At 43.8% G+C, this 16,100-nt stretch overlaps 1 protein-coding gene across 1 annotated transcript in view; it reads left to right on the top strand.

The window, feature by feature from the left end:
- Positions 1–16,100, top strand: part of CNTNAP2 (contactin associated protein 2) — a 2,069,520-nt gene that overhangs the window by 1,821,596 nt on the left and 231,824 nt on the right. Inside the window, exon 17 of the mRNA XM_065883648.1 lies at positions 9,981–10,199. Within this exon, the coding sequence (XP_065739720.1) occupies positions 9,981–10,199 (219 nt within the window). The remainder of the gene's footprint in view (positions 1–9,980; positions 10,200–16,100) is intronic.

A 16,100-nucleotide genomic window follows, 5' to 3' on the forward strand; every position in this document is an offset into this window, starting at 1 on the left:
TGCATTCCCATGGGATGCTTTGTTCAAGTAGAAGCTGTTTGGCCCAACCCCAAGGGACACTGTGAAGTTGTGTCTTGTCATTTTCCAGAGGTGGAAATACATGACCTGAAGGGTCTATTACTCTTCCACAATGTTAATTGGGCATTTCTCCAAGGATAATTTCAACCTTGAGATTCTAAGATCCTGTATTTTTAATATTCAACCCTAAGATTCCTCATTTCTAATATTCATTACTAAATAGAAGAACAAACTGAAGTAATTGTAGCCAGAGAAAAACTATTAAGATAATTTAGATCTTTTGCAAAGATTCCAAGGAACTTTTGCAGGTCTTTCACACTTTAAGAAAGTTGTTATGTAGAAAGAGAGTGATTCTCCTCTCCTCTCGTTTCTCTCTGCGTTCCCATTTAGATAACATGTCTGCCGACCCCGTGGCATGGTTTCACTTTTTCTCCACTATTTGCCTGATACTGCAAATACTGTAGTTGAAGTGCATCTGGTGTTGTAATGGAAAACAGAATGAATCTATTTTTATATTCCGAGTTCATAGCATGTAGAATATAGACTTGTCGTTTGGCACTTCTTTCCTCATTAGAGAGGTCTTGTCTGAAGTCATACCAAGCTGGCATTGAAAGAATCTGCTAGAAAGGAAACAATGTGCTGTAGAACAGAGAGAAAGAAACGGTGTCTGGGGGATGACGTATAGTCTGGGCGGAAACAGTCTGTGGCCACCAGGAGATAGTCTGCTTTCCTTCTGACAGGCTTGTTCACAGCTCTCAGCAGCAGACGTGCACCTTCCAAAGGCTTATCCTTTTCTCCTTGGGTCTTTGGCTTTTACTCATGACGTGTCCCCATAAGCATGGCCATCCATAGCTCAGTCATTTATAAATTACAGTTAATTAATTGACGGGTATGTTGTCTCCTTATAAGCTTCAGCGTGGTCCATGTTAACACCTATGAGCTGTTTTCCAATTCAAGCTGTTTTAGCACCCAGTGGTATTACCTCCTTTGGCCCTCAAATCCCACACTCCATTCGCCTTGAACTCTCCATAGCCAGGTATCTCAACGAACATCACCTGAAACCAGCCCCATGAGTCACCCCGGCCCTCCACCAAGCACATTTCCTCCAATGAATGTTTTTCATTTTGCTACACAACCTGACCTTGGTCAAGAGAAAAGCTGCTTCTACATCCATTGCCTCCTCGGTCCATTCTCCTCTCCATCTCAGGAGAATCCTTAGGCATCCAGTTTCGAGGTTTCTCTCCTGCAGCTTCAGCATTTCCTTTTATCACAAATATTCTGTCCTCACAGTCACCATCTGGGACTTTCATTTATTCTTCCAAACTGGCACTCTCTGCCCAGCACACAAGTCCCCACTGATTCCAAACATGGGGGTATTTGAACCCTGACTACATGTCCCTTACTGAGGACAGGTGCTGTTTCAAGCCACATGTCCTTTTGGAAAGCTTTTTGTCTTTTTCCTTTTTGAATCATATAGGTCCATTGATATTCAAGAAGTTATTCTCAGAAGGTAGTTAAATGCATGGAGAAAACTAAAATTAGAAAGGCTTTGCATTTTAAAGACAGCTCTCTGTTTTCTCATGGCCAATGGTAACTCCCTTTTGCTTCCTTTTCTCTGTGGATGCCTTTGTTTGTGAAGTTATTTTTTTAACTATAACAAAAAGCTTAAAGGCAAAAATACATAAAGAGAAATACTTCTCATACTCACTAGGTTATCAACATACGAGAGATTTAAAAATGAGTTCATAGCATTGATTGTTAAGCTCCAGGCATTTCCTTGAAGAACTTCCAAAAGACTTCAAATAAATTTTCTCCTTGCCAATGTTCATCTTCAGATGTGTTTAACACTGAGATTTTGGATGTGAATATGCATATTGGCTCTAAAACTTTCCATACCCACAAACTAAGACTATAGTAGAGAAAAATAGGATTTTTAAAAAATGTCCTGCATACTATGAAAAGCAGTACAGCACCGTTAGAAAAACAGAAGCTCAATGCTTAGTTATAACTGGATGTTAGCATCTTACAGACTCAATTTCCTTATCTAGGCAGTGAAGGTGAGCTTGGAAGTTGGACTTCATTTTTGTACATCTTTCAGTCTGAACACTGTTGGACTTGATTACATGCCTCAAAAGCAAAGTGATTATTTTTGCAGAGAATTAGACCAACTGCAAACTTGGAAGGACCACAGCTCACACAAAATTTCACACAATTGTTTTGAGGGTCCCCCAAAACAACCCTCGTTTTCAATGATTCTCTGAAAGGACTCACAGAGCTCATCAAAGGCTGCTCTACTCGTGGTTATGGTTATGACAAGGAAAGAATGCAGATTAGAATCAGACAAGAGAAAGAGCACAGAGGGCAGAGACCAGGAGAAGCCCCAGGTACCAAGCCCCCAGGTGTGCGCTTCCTATAGAGTCATGGACACCTTACTCTCCCAGAATTGATTGTGCCAGTATGCATGGGGTACTGCCAACCAGGGCAGCTCCCCTGAGCCTCAGTGTTCAGGGTCTTTATTCAGGCTCCTTTATTTAGGAATGGTCCACTGCCCATGTGGCCAACCTTGGTTTCCAGCCCCTCCAGGGACTGAACTGTGTGATCCAAACCCCTACCCTACATCACATCATTGGTCTAGCTGGGGTGGTCAGCCCCTACCCCAAATACTGTTTGATGAGGTTCCTACCCCAAATACTATCTGGTAAGGCCAGCCTCCACCCTAAATCACATTGTTAGAGTACCTGGCATGACCCAAGGCCCCCAGGCACACAGAGACACCCCAACCCGGCATAACACTCCAAGGCTTTAGATATTATCTACCCAAAGCCAAGGGCAAAGTCCAGCCCCCTCCTTGGACAAGGTTAAACTCTTCACTACACAGTTTGAAAATCTCTTGATGACAAGGAAGCAAAAGATTCCTAGGGCCTTCCTACTAGAATGAAACTTGGCCACCCTAGTGTTTAAAGTAGTATTCCATGTAAATTGATACAGCCACTATGGAGAACAGTATGGATGGAGGTTCCTTAAAAAACTAAAAACAGAGCTACCATACGACCCAGCAATCCTGCTACTGGGCATATACCCTGAGAAAACCATAATTCAAAAAGAGTCATGTACCAATATGTTCATTGCAGCTCTGTTTACAATAGCCAGGACATGGAAGCAACCTAAGTGTCCATCAACAGATGAATGGATAAAGAAGATGTGGCACATACGTACAATGAATATTACTCAGCCATAAAAAGAAACGAAATTGAGTTTTTTGTAGTGAGGTAGATGGACCTAGAGTCACACAGAGTGAAGTAAGTCAGAAAGAGAAAAACAGATACCATATGCTAACACATATATTTGGAATCTATGAAAAAAAAATAGTCATGAAGAACCTAGGGGCAAGACAGCAATAAAGACGCAGACCTACTAGAGAATGGACTTGAGGATACGGGGAGGGGGAAGGGTAAGCTGGGACAAAGTGAGAGAGTGGCATGGACATATGTACACCACCAAACGTAAGGTAGATAGCTAGTGGGAATTAGCTGCATAACACAGGGAGATCACCTCGGGGCTTTGTGACCACCTGGAGGGGTGGGATAGGGAGGGTGGGAGGCAGGGAGACACAAGAGGGAAGAGATATGGCGATATATATATATGTATAACTGATTCACCTTGTTATAAAGCAGAAACTAACACACCATTGTAAAGCAATTACACTCCAATAAAGATGTTAAAAAATAAAATAAATAGTATTCCAGGACCGCTTGTATCAGTCACCTGGCATTAGCAAAATACAAACTCCACAGTCCTGCCCCAGCTTAGTGAGAGGAGCCTTGAAATGTGCATTTTAAGCATGTTTCTTTAGCAGTTTCTTACGCAGGCCAAAATTTGAGAAATGTAATTTTGATTCAAGGTCTTTGTTCCCAAGAGTAGAGTGAAAATAGCATGAGATGTAGAAATGGCAGAAAATTCTGCTTCTGGCTCCACTACTGGGTTTATCTTGGACAAGTCTTTGTTCCTCAAATGTTATAGGTTTGGGAACAACATTTGGCACAGTTTGTTTCAAACAGACATGACTCATGTATCAAGTTCCCAGACTGAGGAATATACATTAAGTTACTGTATGCCCTCAGGGAAGATGCTTATAGAATATAAGATGGCATTCCTTATATATGCTTGTGTCTCAAGTTATGGTTTGCATTAGGGAGATGCATGGATTTCTTTTTTTCAGAGTATCTAGATAATTGTTTGGCCTCCATGGCAGGAGTGTTCCTATTCATTCATTCATTCATTTATTCATAAATTGTTGAGTGCTTACTCTGTGTCAAGCATTGTTCTAGGCACTGAACAAAAACCGAACAAAATGGAAAATACCTCTGCTTTAATGAGTCCAGGAGCACATATATATTGTGCTAGATGGCGATACGTGCTATGTAGATCCAAAAAAATTAGGATAAAGGGGCAAAGGCAGCTAAAGGGGGTGGGGGGTTGGTATTTAACATAGAAGGTTTAGGGAAGGAATTTCTAATATGAGGGCTGTGTGCAGAGGGATAGAAAAGCAGCCGTAGAGTTATTTGGGTAAAGGGACCAGTAAGTGCTTAGGCGCTGAGTCGAGAGCAGTTTCACAATGTAGTGAAAGAGAAAGCCTTAAGGTGATGGGGTTAAAGAAAGACTGAGAGGAACAGACACAGACACAGAGCACACAGGCAGCTCCTTCAAGGAATTTGCAACAACAGGGAGCAGAGAAATGGGATGTGAAGACAAGAGAAGGATTTTGTAGTGGAGGTGGTGGCTGTTAGCATTAGAGGTAGGTCCACACGGTCACGTGGAATGATTCAGTAGAGGACAAATTATAGATACTGTAGAAGGGGAGGGCGAATTGCTGGAGGGATGTCCCGGAACAGATAAGAAGGGACGGCACCCAGTGTGCAGTGGAGCGCCTGGCCTTGGACAGCATCATAGGTGGTCTCTTGACTTCTTCTTCCTGTTTCTCACCTCTCTGATCCCCATAATGACCTCATTTTCAGCCTACCTGTGTCTTCTCATACCCTTTCCTGTTGTCTAAATTCTTTTGTCTCCTAATGGACGCTTAGCCCTTCCTTCAGGAAAAAGAAAGCAGAAAATTCATAACATTCCCCACTCGTACGTAGAGTGAGGCTAAAATATCTGCTCTGCCTATTACCAGTTTTGTTGTATGGATCAAATGAGATTTGTTGCAGAGTAGCCCTTTGGAAGCTATCCGTCCTTGAACTTCACTGTAGAATGAAAGAAACAAATCATCATCAAAACTGCAACCGTGTTAGCTGGTCTTCTCAGTGTGCTCACTTTGTGTACCTTCCCTTGTGTTTTTACCTATTCTATGTTGAATGGCCAATTTTTTCTGCTGCTTCCAACTGATGCTTTGAGTCTAATGTCTGAATGTTATCTCACCTGCTGGGAAAACCCAGAGTCCAAAAGCCTACTCTTCTGGTCAGTTGTTAAATTCGTCTCTCAGGACATTAAGCCTGGAGTGATTTGTTTCCGAAAACTCATGGTTAGAATGAGAGTGAATAGTGCCACCTGCTGGAATTACACTTGAAGGAGGGGAGGGGGAAAAAATATATATATATGTATATATATATCCAGAGCTGCCCATGGTTCTGTCCCATTCATTGCTTTGTCACTCAAACGAAGTCATGATCCAGATGTGATCAAAGATGATCTCTGCCATCATGCTTGTTTCTAACGCCCATATGCCACCTTGTGCATTTCTCTTCTAATATCTCTCTTTTCTCCCTGTAGTGATCCAATATCTACCACTACTAGTGAGACCAGCTCTATTTCATTTATTATTTCTCTTAGAATCTCTTGGAAATTAGTTCATAGAGTGTTCGCATTTGAAGGGAACTTAGAGCTCATCAGTGTTTTCAGACACATTTTGGACATAGAAACTCTTGAGAAACTATAGATGTAATCCTCCTTTCAGACACCAATAAACAGAGCCCAAAAGGTGACAAAGCAAAGTGAAGACTAGAACTCATAAATACTGATTGCTAAACCGTTCTCTATATCAGTTAAGATGCTTTTAGCTGCAAGAAAGGTGGCTTTAGCAATAAGGGATATTTTACATAAGAAGTCTTGAAGTGGCTCCAGGAATAATTCAGGGGCTGAACAATGTCAGCTAAGCCCCAGGTTCATCCCATTTCCCTCCCTGTTCTCCTCAGTGTGTCTGACTCCACCAACACTACAAACCACATCTCCTCCCAAGACCAAGGAGCAAAAGGGGATGACTATCTCTTCTCTTACCAATTAATTAATTTTCCTTCCAAAGACTCCCCCTCATGTCTTACTGGCCAGAAGGAAATGATATATCCCATCTTAAGTGGGTTGCTGGCAGAGAGCTCAGAATTCTCATGTTTGACTTAGACAAATCCAGATACACCCTCTGGGCCTGGGGTAGGGTCATCCATACCTGAAGCATAAAGTTGTATGGAAGCACATAGTTTCCTGGGCAAAATCAGGTCGGCTCACAAGGAAAAGGGTGGGGGATTGTCTAGCTGTCGGGCAGGATTCTCCATGGGTCTCTCCCATTTCTGCTTGTCTTCTGAACAAGAGGCATTGTCAGCTTTGTTCGTACCTTTTAAAGGATGTGTGTATAGCAGACAGTCTCGGAGGATAGAATGTCTTCCTCCAGAATAGAGAGTAGATTTGTTTCCTGACCAGGATAATAAAGCCAATGTCTCTCCCCAGGACAAAAGTTAAGCAGGTTTGCTAGCAGCCCTTTTGAAACTTCGGGATTTCCTAAAGTCAGGGCTCCTTGGCTGTGATGCAAACTCACTGCATAGGCCGCATCCACCTGAGCTGCTCCACGTGGCCCCCATGGGACCCTGGGGACCAAAGAAACCAAGGAGGACTGACGCTCATGCCGCCTGCTGCGCCGTGAAGAACGCAGTGCATTGTCTCTGACCCACGAGTCTCCTGTCTTCTGCCAGCATCTACAAAACGATGGCAGGCTAACTTGTGAGTTTGCAAGAAAGATGCTTCCCAGTTCCTGACACTAAGAGAAAGGCAACCATTCGTGTGTGCTACAGTGTTCTTTCTAATGAACCATGCTAGAAACATCCAATCTTCAAATACTTATTTCTGAAAATAAGAATAGTTTCGATATGTCAGAAATTCCTTTTCTACAGTCAGAAACAGGGCAACACTTCAGTCTCCTGGAGACACACATTAAGAGGATGGTGTCGCTGGCTCTCGTGTCTTTTACTCTGCCTCCCTTTCATTCGCTTGCTGACTCTCTCTGTAATTATCTCTTTTAAAATGTCAGCTCCTCTCACCCAGAAACGGAGAGCAATCATCCACAAAGTGAACTTCAGAAGCTTTTAAAACACACTTGCCGTTTGGCTGGGAGATAGGATTTCTCAAAGGCAATGTCAGGGAAGCTGACATAGAATAAATGGGAAAAAGGAACCCTTTCCCTCACTCTCAGGCGGGGCCTCAGGAAGCACCAGAAGGGAAGTGGGATGGGCTGAAATTGTGGACATTACTTCAACGGAGCCTGGAGGGAGGCTCTTGGAGGAGGATTCTGCTCTCAGGGGCCCGCGGCCTTGAGTCCCTCTTCCTGCACCCAGTTGGGGAGAGGACTGAGCTACAGCAGGTCCTCAAGACCTTCTTTCCTTCTCTAGAGGGAAGTGTTGATGTTAAGGAACAGGGGATCTAGTGCGACAAGCAGAGAAGGAAGTATGGATATTTCCTGGTAACTGCTGGTCCTCAGAGTTTCTCCAAATAGTGACAACTTAAAGACCTGAACAGGGGCTTCCCTGGTGGCACAGTGGTTGAGAGTCCGCCTGCTGATGCAGGGGACGCGGGTTCGTGCCCCGGTCCGGGAAGATCCCACATGCCGCGGAGCGGCTGGGCCCGTGAGCCATGGCCGCTGAGCCTGCGCGTCCGGAGCCTGTGCTCCGCAACGGGAGAGGCCACAGCAGTGAGAGGTCCGCGTACCGCAAAAAAAGACCTGAACAAAAATTCGTTAGAGCAGGAAGAGAGGAAATTAGAGGAGCATTAATCCCTCTGAGTCAAATTTTAGAGTTAAACTCAATTTATCCCTAAATCGTATTTCCCTGATGGCTGTTGATGCCTTTGAAGCAAAACCAGCTTTCCTTCTTAGCTCAGGAAGTCTTGTTCTCTGGCTATTCTGATAACTTACATTTTAAAATGCATCTGCTAAGACACAGCACTGCAAGAACAGAACAAATGCAACCTTAAAAACCGAGGTTACGTTTTCCCCATTGACCATGCCAGAAATTCAGGGAAAGGTCATTCAGTTCATGAGTCATGTGATCATCGACCCATATTCTGATCATACTTCTGCAGAAACCTTGGTGAAGGTCACCGGCCTCCATCAGGTCACAGTGACCCTGGAAGGCAGGAGCTCCCAATTTAGAGAAGAAATTTCACCAGAGCACGTGTGGCGTCACCACAGGTGTTAAAATTAAAGTTCCCTTTCTAACGACATAAAGGAACCAGATTCCTTGGTACAACTAGGTTGATGAAATTGAGTTCTGCGTCTAATGTCCCTGGAGCTCAATAAAGTTAATGCAGCTTTCAGAGGGGCCTGACCCAGAGGTGGGGAACAGGCTAGGTCTTGAGGGAATCTGGCCCACTGCGGTTTTTAAATCAGAAGTTTGATTGCTTGCAACATCATTTCAAAGCGGTACCAGTCCAGAGAAGCTGAATTTTTCATTAGCCTGGGGAAAAAAATGACAGATATTTAATTAAACTGCTTGGAGATTAGTCAGAGGCTCATTGATAGACAGAGGAGCTGAATCTCTTTATAAGCAAAGTTGGAAGATCCAGTGGTGTGCCTCATCTTTCCTGTCAAAAGAATTCACCAAGCTAAGGAGCTGGGACCCGCATGCCACTACCTCTCCTGCCAATCACAGGAAACATGCACACTTAAAAAAACATATTTATAAAGCACTAGGTAGTCACTGAGGAACTTGAAACCTAAAACGTGTTGTGAGAAAGCTACTGACAATTTGAGTTACCAAAGCAACCTCCTAGTCCATTTTTCCATTGTTGAAAGGTGATTTATTAAAGGAGTTTGATTGGGAGCAGATCTATAAAAAAAAAAAAAGAAGAAGAAGAAGAAGAAGAATGATTTGTGATTAGTGCTGGAGGGTAGGTTATGAGAAGGACCTGACATCCCAGATGGCGAACATCCAAGGTGTGCAACAAATGGTTCAAGAAAGGGTTTTTTCTGCAGGACTCTGGAGCTGCCCTTTGCCCAGCCCCAGAGGTTCGGGAAAGATGTGGGTCATCCTCATTGCATGCACAATTCACAGCTCCCTAACTTTCCATAGGAACTTTAAGGATTAAATCAAGGAAATAAAGTTCTGTGAATACCCCCAAAGCAGTGGCTCTCAACTCTAGCTATATATTAATATTTTCCAGGAAGCTTTTAAAAAATACCAGTGCCTACCCAACTGAGTGGGAATCCGTAGGGGCGGAGCTGGTGTGTTTCGTAAAGCTCCCAGGTAACGCTTGGTGCAGCCAGAGCTACAGGTCACGCCCTAAGAGCTACTGAAGAGTCAGGGTGTGTGTAGAGCCAAAAGGTCTCAGGCTCTGAAACCTGAGAAGCCTGGTTCCCATCCTGACTCCACTACTCACTAAATCTAAGGTGCTCGACATGTGCTTAAGTGCGCCGGCCTTCAGTTCCTTATCTGGAAAGAGTCAATGATGGTAACTTCCTGATAAAATAAACCAATGTATACCTGACCCCCAATCCAAGTTTATTTTCCTTTCCCTGGTTATTAATGGTTAACAATAGGTTCATGTTTTATCCCTCTTCAAAGGATTTCGCCTTGGACCTTTGTAGCAAGTGACTAGCTTAGATTCCTTTTCTCTCCGTGCTTTGTTTTACCTCTAGAATTCACCGCTGTTTGGCATCTGGGAAGGAAATACTCACGTGCCTTTCATGCTTTGTGCTCCTCCAGCTGCCACAGAAGTGTCCTTTTCATTTGATGTCGGAAACGGGCCAGTGGAGATCGTGGTGAGGTCACCCTCGCCTCTCAACGATGACCAGTGGCACCGGGTCACCGCGGAGAGGAATGTCAAACAGGCCAGCCTGCAGGTGGACAGGCTGCCCCAGCAGACCCGCAAGGCCCCAACGGAAGGCCACACCCGCCTGGAGCTCTACAGCCAGCTGTTTGTCGGTGAGTGATGGGACAGCAAGAGTGACTTCTCTGTTGCTTGAAACAACTTCCACCTTGGGAAAAAAATAAAACTGCCTACGTAGGGTTCTGATAGAGATTCTTCCAAAAGTAAGTGTTTTTGCCTCTTGTGGTCTCCTCTGAAACAGAATGGAACAATGAAGAGGACCCAGGAACCCTAAATCTGGTTCTGCCCTCCGCTTTCTGTTGTGTTTTCTTTTTGGCCACATTGCACGACACGTGAGATCTTAGTTCCCCGACAAGGGATCGAACCCATGTCTCCTGCGTTGGAAGTGCAGAGTCTTAACCACTGGACCACCAGGGAAGTCCCTACTCTCTGCGTTCTGGAGCCCACAATCCTCATCTACAAAATGAGAGGGTGGGCTAGGACATCTCTGAGGTCTCTGATCTATGCAGTTTTAGGTTTATGGTTTTACAACTGCATAAAATTCCTTAATGATGTAGAGCACTTGTAAATGTGCAAAAGGAAGGATAGAAGAAGGGGAGGGAGGGAGGGAAGAGAAGGAATGGGCTCCCTAAGTTCAGGGTTGCTTGAAATGATAAGTAGAAATCCACTCCTTTCTCTACCTAGCCTCAAGGTTCTAGGCAGAGAAAGACTTAGACTTCTCCTTACATAACATCTTTCCACAGAGGAAAGAGATCAACACTGAGAAGAAATTGAAACAGAGCAAAAAGTAAATCATCCTTTGCGATAAGTAGATCTAGCCCCACATTCTGGTCTTTGCTCATGACACGTCCTAGCTGAACCTAACGTTACTTTCAATCAATACTCGTTTCCATGGCTTGTGAGATTTTAACTTTTGTCTTCCAGAATACTAATATTTTAGGAAATTAGCTATTTTTCTTCTGTTGAATGAAAAGAAAGCAAGTTTGAAGGACTTGGTGGCTGTCTTGCCACCTTAGACCTCCCCTCTAGGTGTGTGTGTGTTAATTGGTCTCAGACCCAGCAAAAGCAGACATGACCTTCCACCTGGGCTCCACCCACTGGAGGTCAGAGTCCCGATGGTGTCTTTCATAATTATGGCAGGATGTTTTAAGAACATTAGAAAGTCACGAAAAGACAGGTAAAATTTGATGTCCACTCCTTTGGTGAAATGTGGGCAAATTGTTAACGTAGTCGGTTAGCTTTGGAAGTAAGACTGACTTGATAACAAGCCACATCAGCCAGACGCCATGAAGGTTACAGATTTTGAAAGAAAGTACTGACTGCTCCAACCCAACCAGAACTCAGTCCCTTCCAAATCCTCCCCTCAAGTTATAGTCCTCAAAATTACACATTATTTTTAAATTACTTTTTTATCGAAGTACAGTTGATTTACAATGTTGTGTTCCTGGTGCACAGCAAAATGAGTCAGTTATACATATATACATTCTTTTCCATTATGGTTTATCACAGGATATTGAATATAGTTCCCTGTGCTACACAGTAGCACCTTGTTGTTTATCCGTTCTATATATAATAGTTTGCATCTGCTAATCCCAAACTCCCAATCCAACCCTCCCCCACCCCCTGCCCCCTTGGCAACCACAAGTGTGTTCTCTATGTCTGTGAGTCTGTTTCTGTTTCATAGATAAGTGCATTTGTGTCATATTTTAGATTCCACATATAAGTGATACCATACAGTATCTGTCTTTCTCTTTCTGACCTACTTTGCTAAGTATGATAATCTCTGTGTCCGTCCATGTAGCCGCAAATGGCACTATTTCATTCTTTTTTTATGGCTGAGTAATACTCCATGGTATATATATTCCACATCTTCTTTATCCATTCATCTGTTGCTGGACATTTAGGTTGCTTCCCTGTCAAGGCTGTTGTAAATAGTGCTGCTATGAACATAGGGGTGCATGTATCTTTTTTTTTGGCCGTGTTGGGTCTTCATTGCCACACGCAGGCTTTCTCTACTTGCGGCGAGCAAGGGCTACTCTTCATTGCAGTGTGCAGGCTTCTCATTGTGGTGGCTTCTCTTGTTGCAGAGCACGGGCTCTAGGTGCAGGCTTCCGTAGTTGTGGTGCATGGGCTCAGTAGTTGTGGCTCATGGACCCTAGAGCGCAGGCTCAGCAGTTGTGGCACACAGGCTTAGTCGCTCCCCCGCATGTGGGATCTTCCCGGACCAGGGCTCGAACCCGTGTCCCCTGCATTGGCGGGCGGATTCTTAACCACTGTGCCACCAGGGAAGTCCTGCATGTATCTTTTTGAATTATAGTTTTGTCCCGATATATGTCCAGGAGTGGGATTGCTGGATTGTATGGCAACTCTATTTTCAGTCTTTTGAGAAACCTCCATACTGTTCTCCATGGTGGCTGTACCAATTTACATTCCCACCTACAGTGTAGGAGGGTTCCCTTTTCTCCACAGCCTCTACAGCATTTGTTATTTGTAGACTTTTTAATTATCTTTATCAAACATCAGGTCCACTGATTCCTGCCAAAAGCTGTGAAAAAAATTCCCCTTTATCAACACCTCTTACCCAGATCACCTAGGACAAGTTTCTTCCTAAATTCTGTTCTCCCAGGCATGCTGGTTAGATGCTACTTGGTTTTCATTATGACAGGTGACCCTAATTGACCCAATTTCTCACTTTTCTGAGATCTCCCTGGATGCAGAGATCCGATTTTACTTTTATCCCTTTCTGTCTACTGACTGCAGTGGTCTCCAAGAGTCTTAGAGACCAAGTAAAGCTGTAACATGAAAAAGGGTAGGGGGAGGCATTTATTATGGTCTTGGAAAGAATTTTGATTCATGTAAACAAGATGACCTGGGAACAGCTTAATAAAAGAGAAGAGGAGAGGGCTGTGGTCAGAGTCCGACAGAACACTTAAATCTAAGGGAGAGGCAGGAAGAGTAGCATCTCAGGAAGAAGAATGAAGAGGAATGAAAAGAACAAGCAAGGAAAAACCAGGAGACAGGCTGTCACAGGAGGAGAGAGTTTCATGAAACTGCTTATCATTGACAAATAATATCAAGTCCCATGTGTAAAACAGAGCTAAAAAACTGTTCTTTCAGTTTAGTAATTATGAAACCACTGTTGACTTTGGAGAGAGAAAAGTTTCAGAACAGTGGGCTGATATGATGAGTCAGCAGCTTCCTTGCACTTGATGAAAAAGAGTGAGTCTCCTGTGCCACTTTCTCATTTCCTGTTATCTGAGATGTGGACGTGAGGCACATCTCCCGGACACAAGCTATTTGAGACAGTATGAGAAATATTGGTCTGCAATAGAAGTCTACCCCAGGGGAAGTGGGGAGGGGCTTGTTTCCAGAAAACAACAAATTCAACAGCTCTGAAGTCCTGGAGCCAGTTATCCCAAGACTATTCGATAGGGATTCAGGCAACCGGGAAGTTGTTCTCAGTTCAGCTCTAATAACAAGTGTTACCACTTTTCCTCTTTGAGTCCCTTTTTCCATCAAATAAAGGAATTAGATTAGTTGGTCTCCAAACTTCCTTCCAACTTCAGCCATTTAGGATTGTGTGTTTAGAAGTGGTTTGAAAAGTTCTGAGTTGCCAAGTGATTACTCATAACACCATGGTCTTGAATCCCACCTCTGCCACTTAGCATCTGAGAGACCACTGACAAGTTACCTAATACATCTGTCAAGTAGGGATACAGTCCCTACGTCTCAGGAGGAGATGAGCTAGTCCATGCTAAGCGCTCCATATAGTATGTGGCACAGAGCCAGGACTCATTAAATAGGAGGTATTTCTTTACCTTTTCCTTTACCTTTTATTCCCTTAGCTTTCTTCTTGCTCCATGTAATATTCACCCTCTGCTACAGAACTCACTTCCCTATAGAACTCACTTCTAACTGGCTTGTTTCTTCCTTCCCAAAATCCTGACCTGAAATGGGATCACTTCACCCCACCAGCCCTGAAGGAAAGGTCATGTGCTACATGGCCCTCGACATCCAAGTCACTCCACAGTCACTCCACACACCTGCCATGGTGGCCACAGAGCAGCAAGCGAGGGTCCAGGAATTTTCTCACCAAGAAAGGAAGTGAGCATCCCTCTGAAAACACCACCCAGCATCCCTTTTTACAGAGGAGACTTGGGGCAGAGCTGCCCGAGAGCTCCATCTGGGTTCTAGAGAAGGAAGGGCTTAAAAGCTCAACCTAGAGCTAAAAGATGTTCTTGGCTTTGGACTCTATGGAAGGCCACCCTCTGCCTGCAAGGGTTGGCAAGGCCAGGATCCTGTCTCCTCTTCCAAAGTCACTGAAAAACAGAGGATACAGTTCTCTTCCCTCTACATGTAAAATATAATTAGAAGGTAGAGCCTCCTTTCCATTGGATAGTCCCCCGCCGCGAAGTGGGAGGGGATATGGCTCCATCCTTCAATAACACTTATCTACCCAACAACTGGGCTGGGGGAGCAGTAGAGTCTCCATGGCATAAACGAAGAAACTGTGACTCAGAGAGCCTAAGTAAACTGCCTGATGCCATACAACTACATGCAGTGATGAATGTGAGATTCAGACTTGAATTTGTCTGGCTCCAAAATCTCTGTTCCTTCTATGACAGTAAAACAAAGGAAAAGAAGAGCAAGAGAGCCATGTGGCTGACAGGGTCTTGGTGCCCCGGCCTAGTGTCAGGCCTGAGCCTCTGAGGTGGGAGAGCTGAGTTCAGGACATTGGACCACCAGAGACCACCCGGCCCCATGTAATATCAGTCGGCAAGAGCTCTCCCAGAGATCTCCGTCTCAACACTAAGACCCAGCTCCTCTCAACGGCCAGCAAGCTCCAGTGCTGAACACCCCATGGCAAACAACTAACAAGACAGGAACAAAACCCCACCCATTAGCAGAGAGGCTGCCTAAAATCATAGTGAGTTCACAGACACCCCAAAACACACCAACGGACATGGCCCTGCCAACCAGAAAGACAAGATCCAGCCCCACCCACCAGAACAAAGGCACCAGGCCTCTCTACCAGAAAGCCTACACAAGCCCCTGAACCAACCTTACCCACTAGCGGCAGACACCAAAAACAACGGGAACTATGAACCTGTAGCCTGTGAAAAGGAGACCCCAAAAACAGTAAGTTAAACAAAATGAGAAGACAGAGAAATATGCAGCAGATGAAGGAGCAAGGAAAAAACCCACCAGACCAAACAAATGAAAAGGGAATAGGCAACCTACCTGAAAAAGAATTCAGAATAATGATAGTAAAGATGATCCAAAATCTTGGAAATAGAATGGAGAAAATACAAGAAACGTTTAACAAGGACCTAGAAGAACTAAAGAGAAAATAAACAATGATGAACAACACAATAAATGAAATTAAAAATTCTCTAGAAGGAATCAATAGCAGAATAACTGAGGCAGAAGAATGGATAAGTGACCTGGAAGATAAAATAGTGGAAATAACTACCACAGAGCAGAATAAAGAAAAACGAATGAAAAGCATTGAGGACAGTCTCGGAGAATTCTGGGACAACATTAAACATACCAACATTCGAATTATAGGTGTCCCAGAAGAAGAAGAGAAAAAGAAAGGGTCTGAGAAAATATTTGAAGAGATGATAGTTGAAAATTTCCCTAACATGGGGAGGGAAATAGTTAATCAAGTCCAGGAAGCACAGAGAGTCCCATACAGGATAAATCCAAGGAGAAACACGCCAAGACACATATTAATCAAACTATCAAAAAATAAATACAAAGAAAAAATATTAAAAGCAGCAAGGGAAAAGCAACAAATAACATACAAGGAAATCTCCATAAGGTTAACAGCTGATCCTGTATCAGAAGCTCTACAAGCCAGAAGGCAGTGGTAGGACATATTTAAAGTGATGAAACAGAAAAACCTACAACCAAAATTACTCTACCCAGCAAGGATCTCATTCAGATTCCACGGAGAAATCAAAATCTTTACAGGCAAGCAAAAGTGAAGAGAA

Source organism: Phocoena phocoena, chromosome 9 (genome assembly GCF_963924675.1).
Source record: "Phocoena phocoena chromosome 9, mPhoPho1.1, whole genome shotgun sequence".
NCBI classification, from domain to species: Eukaryota; Metazoa; Chordata; class Mammalia; order Artiodactyla; family Phocoenidae; genus Phocoena; species Phocoena phocoena.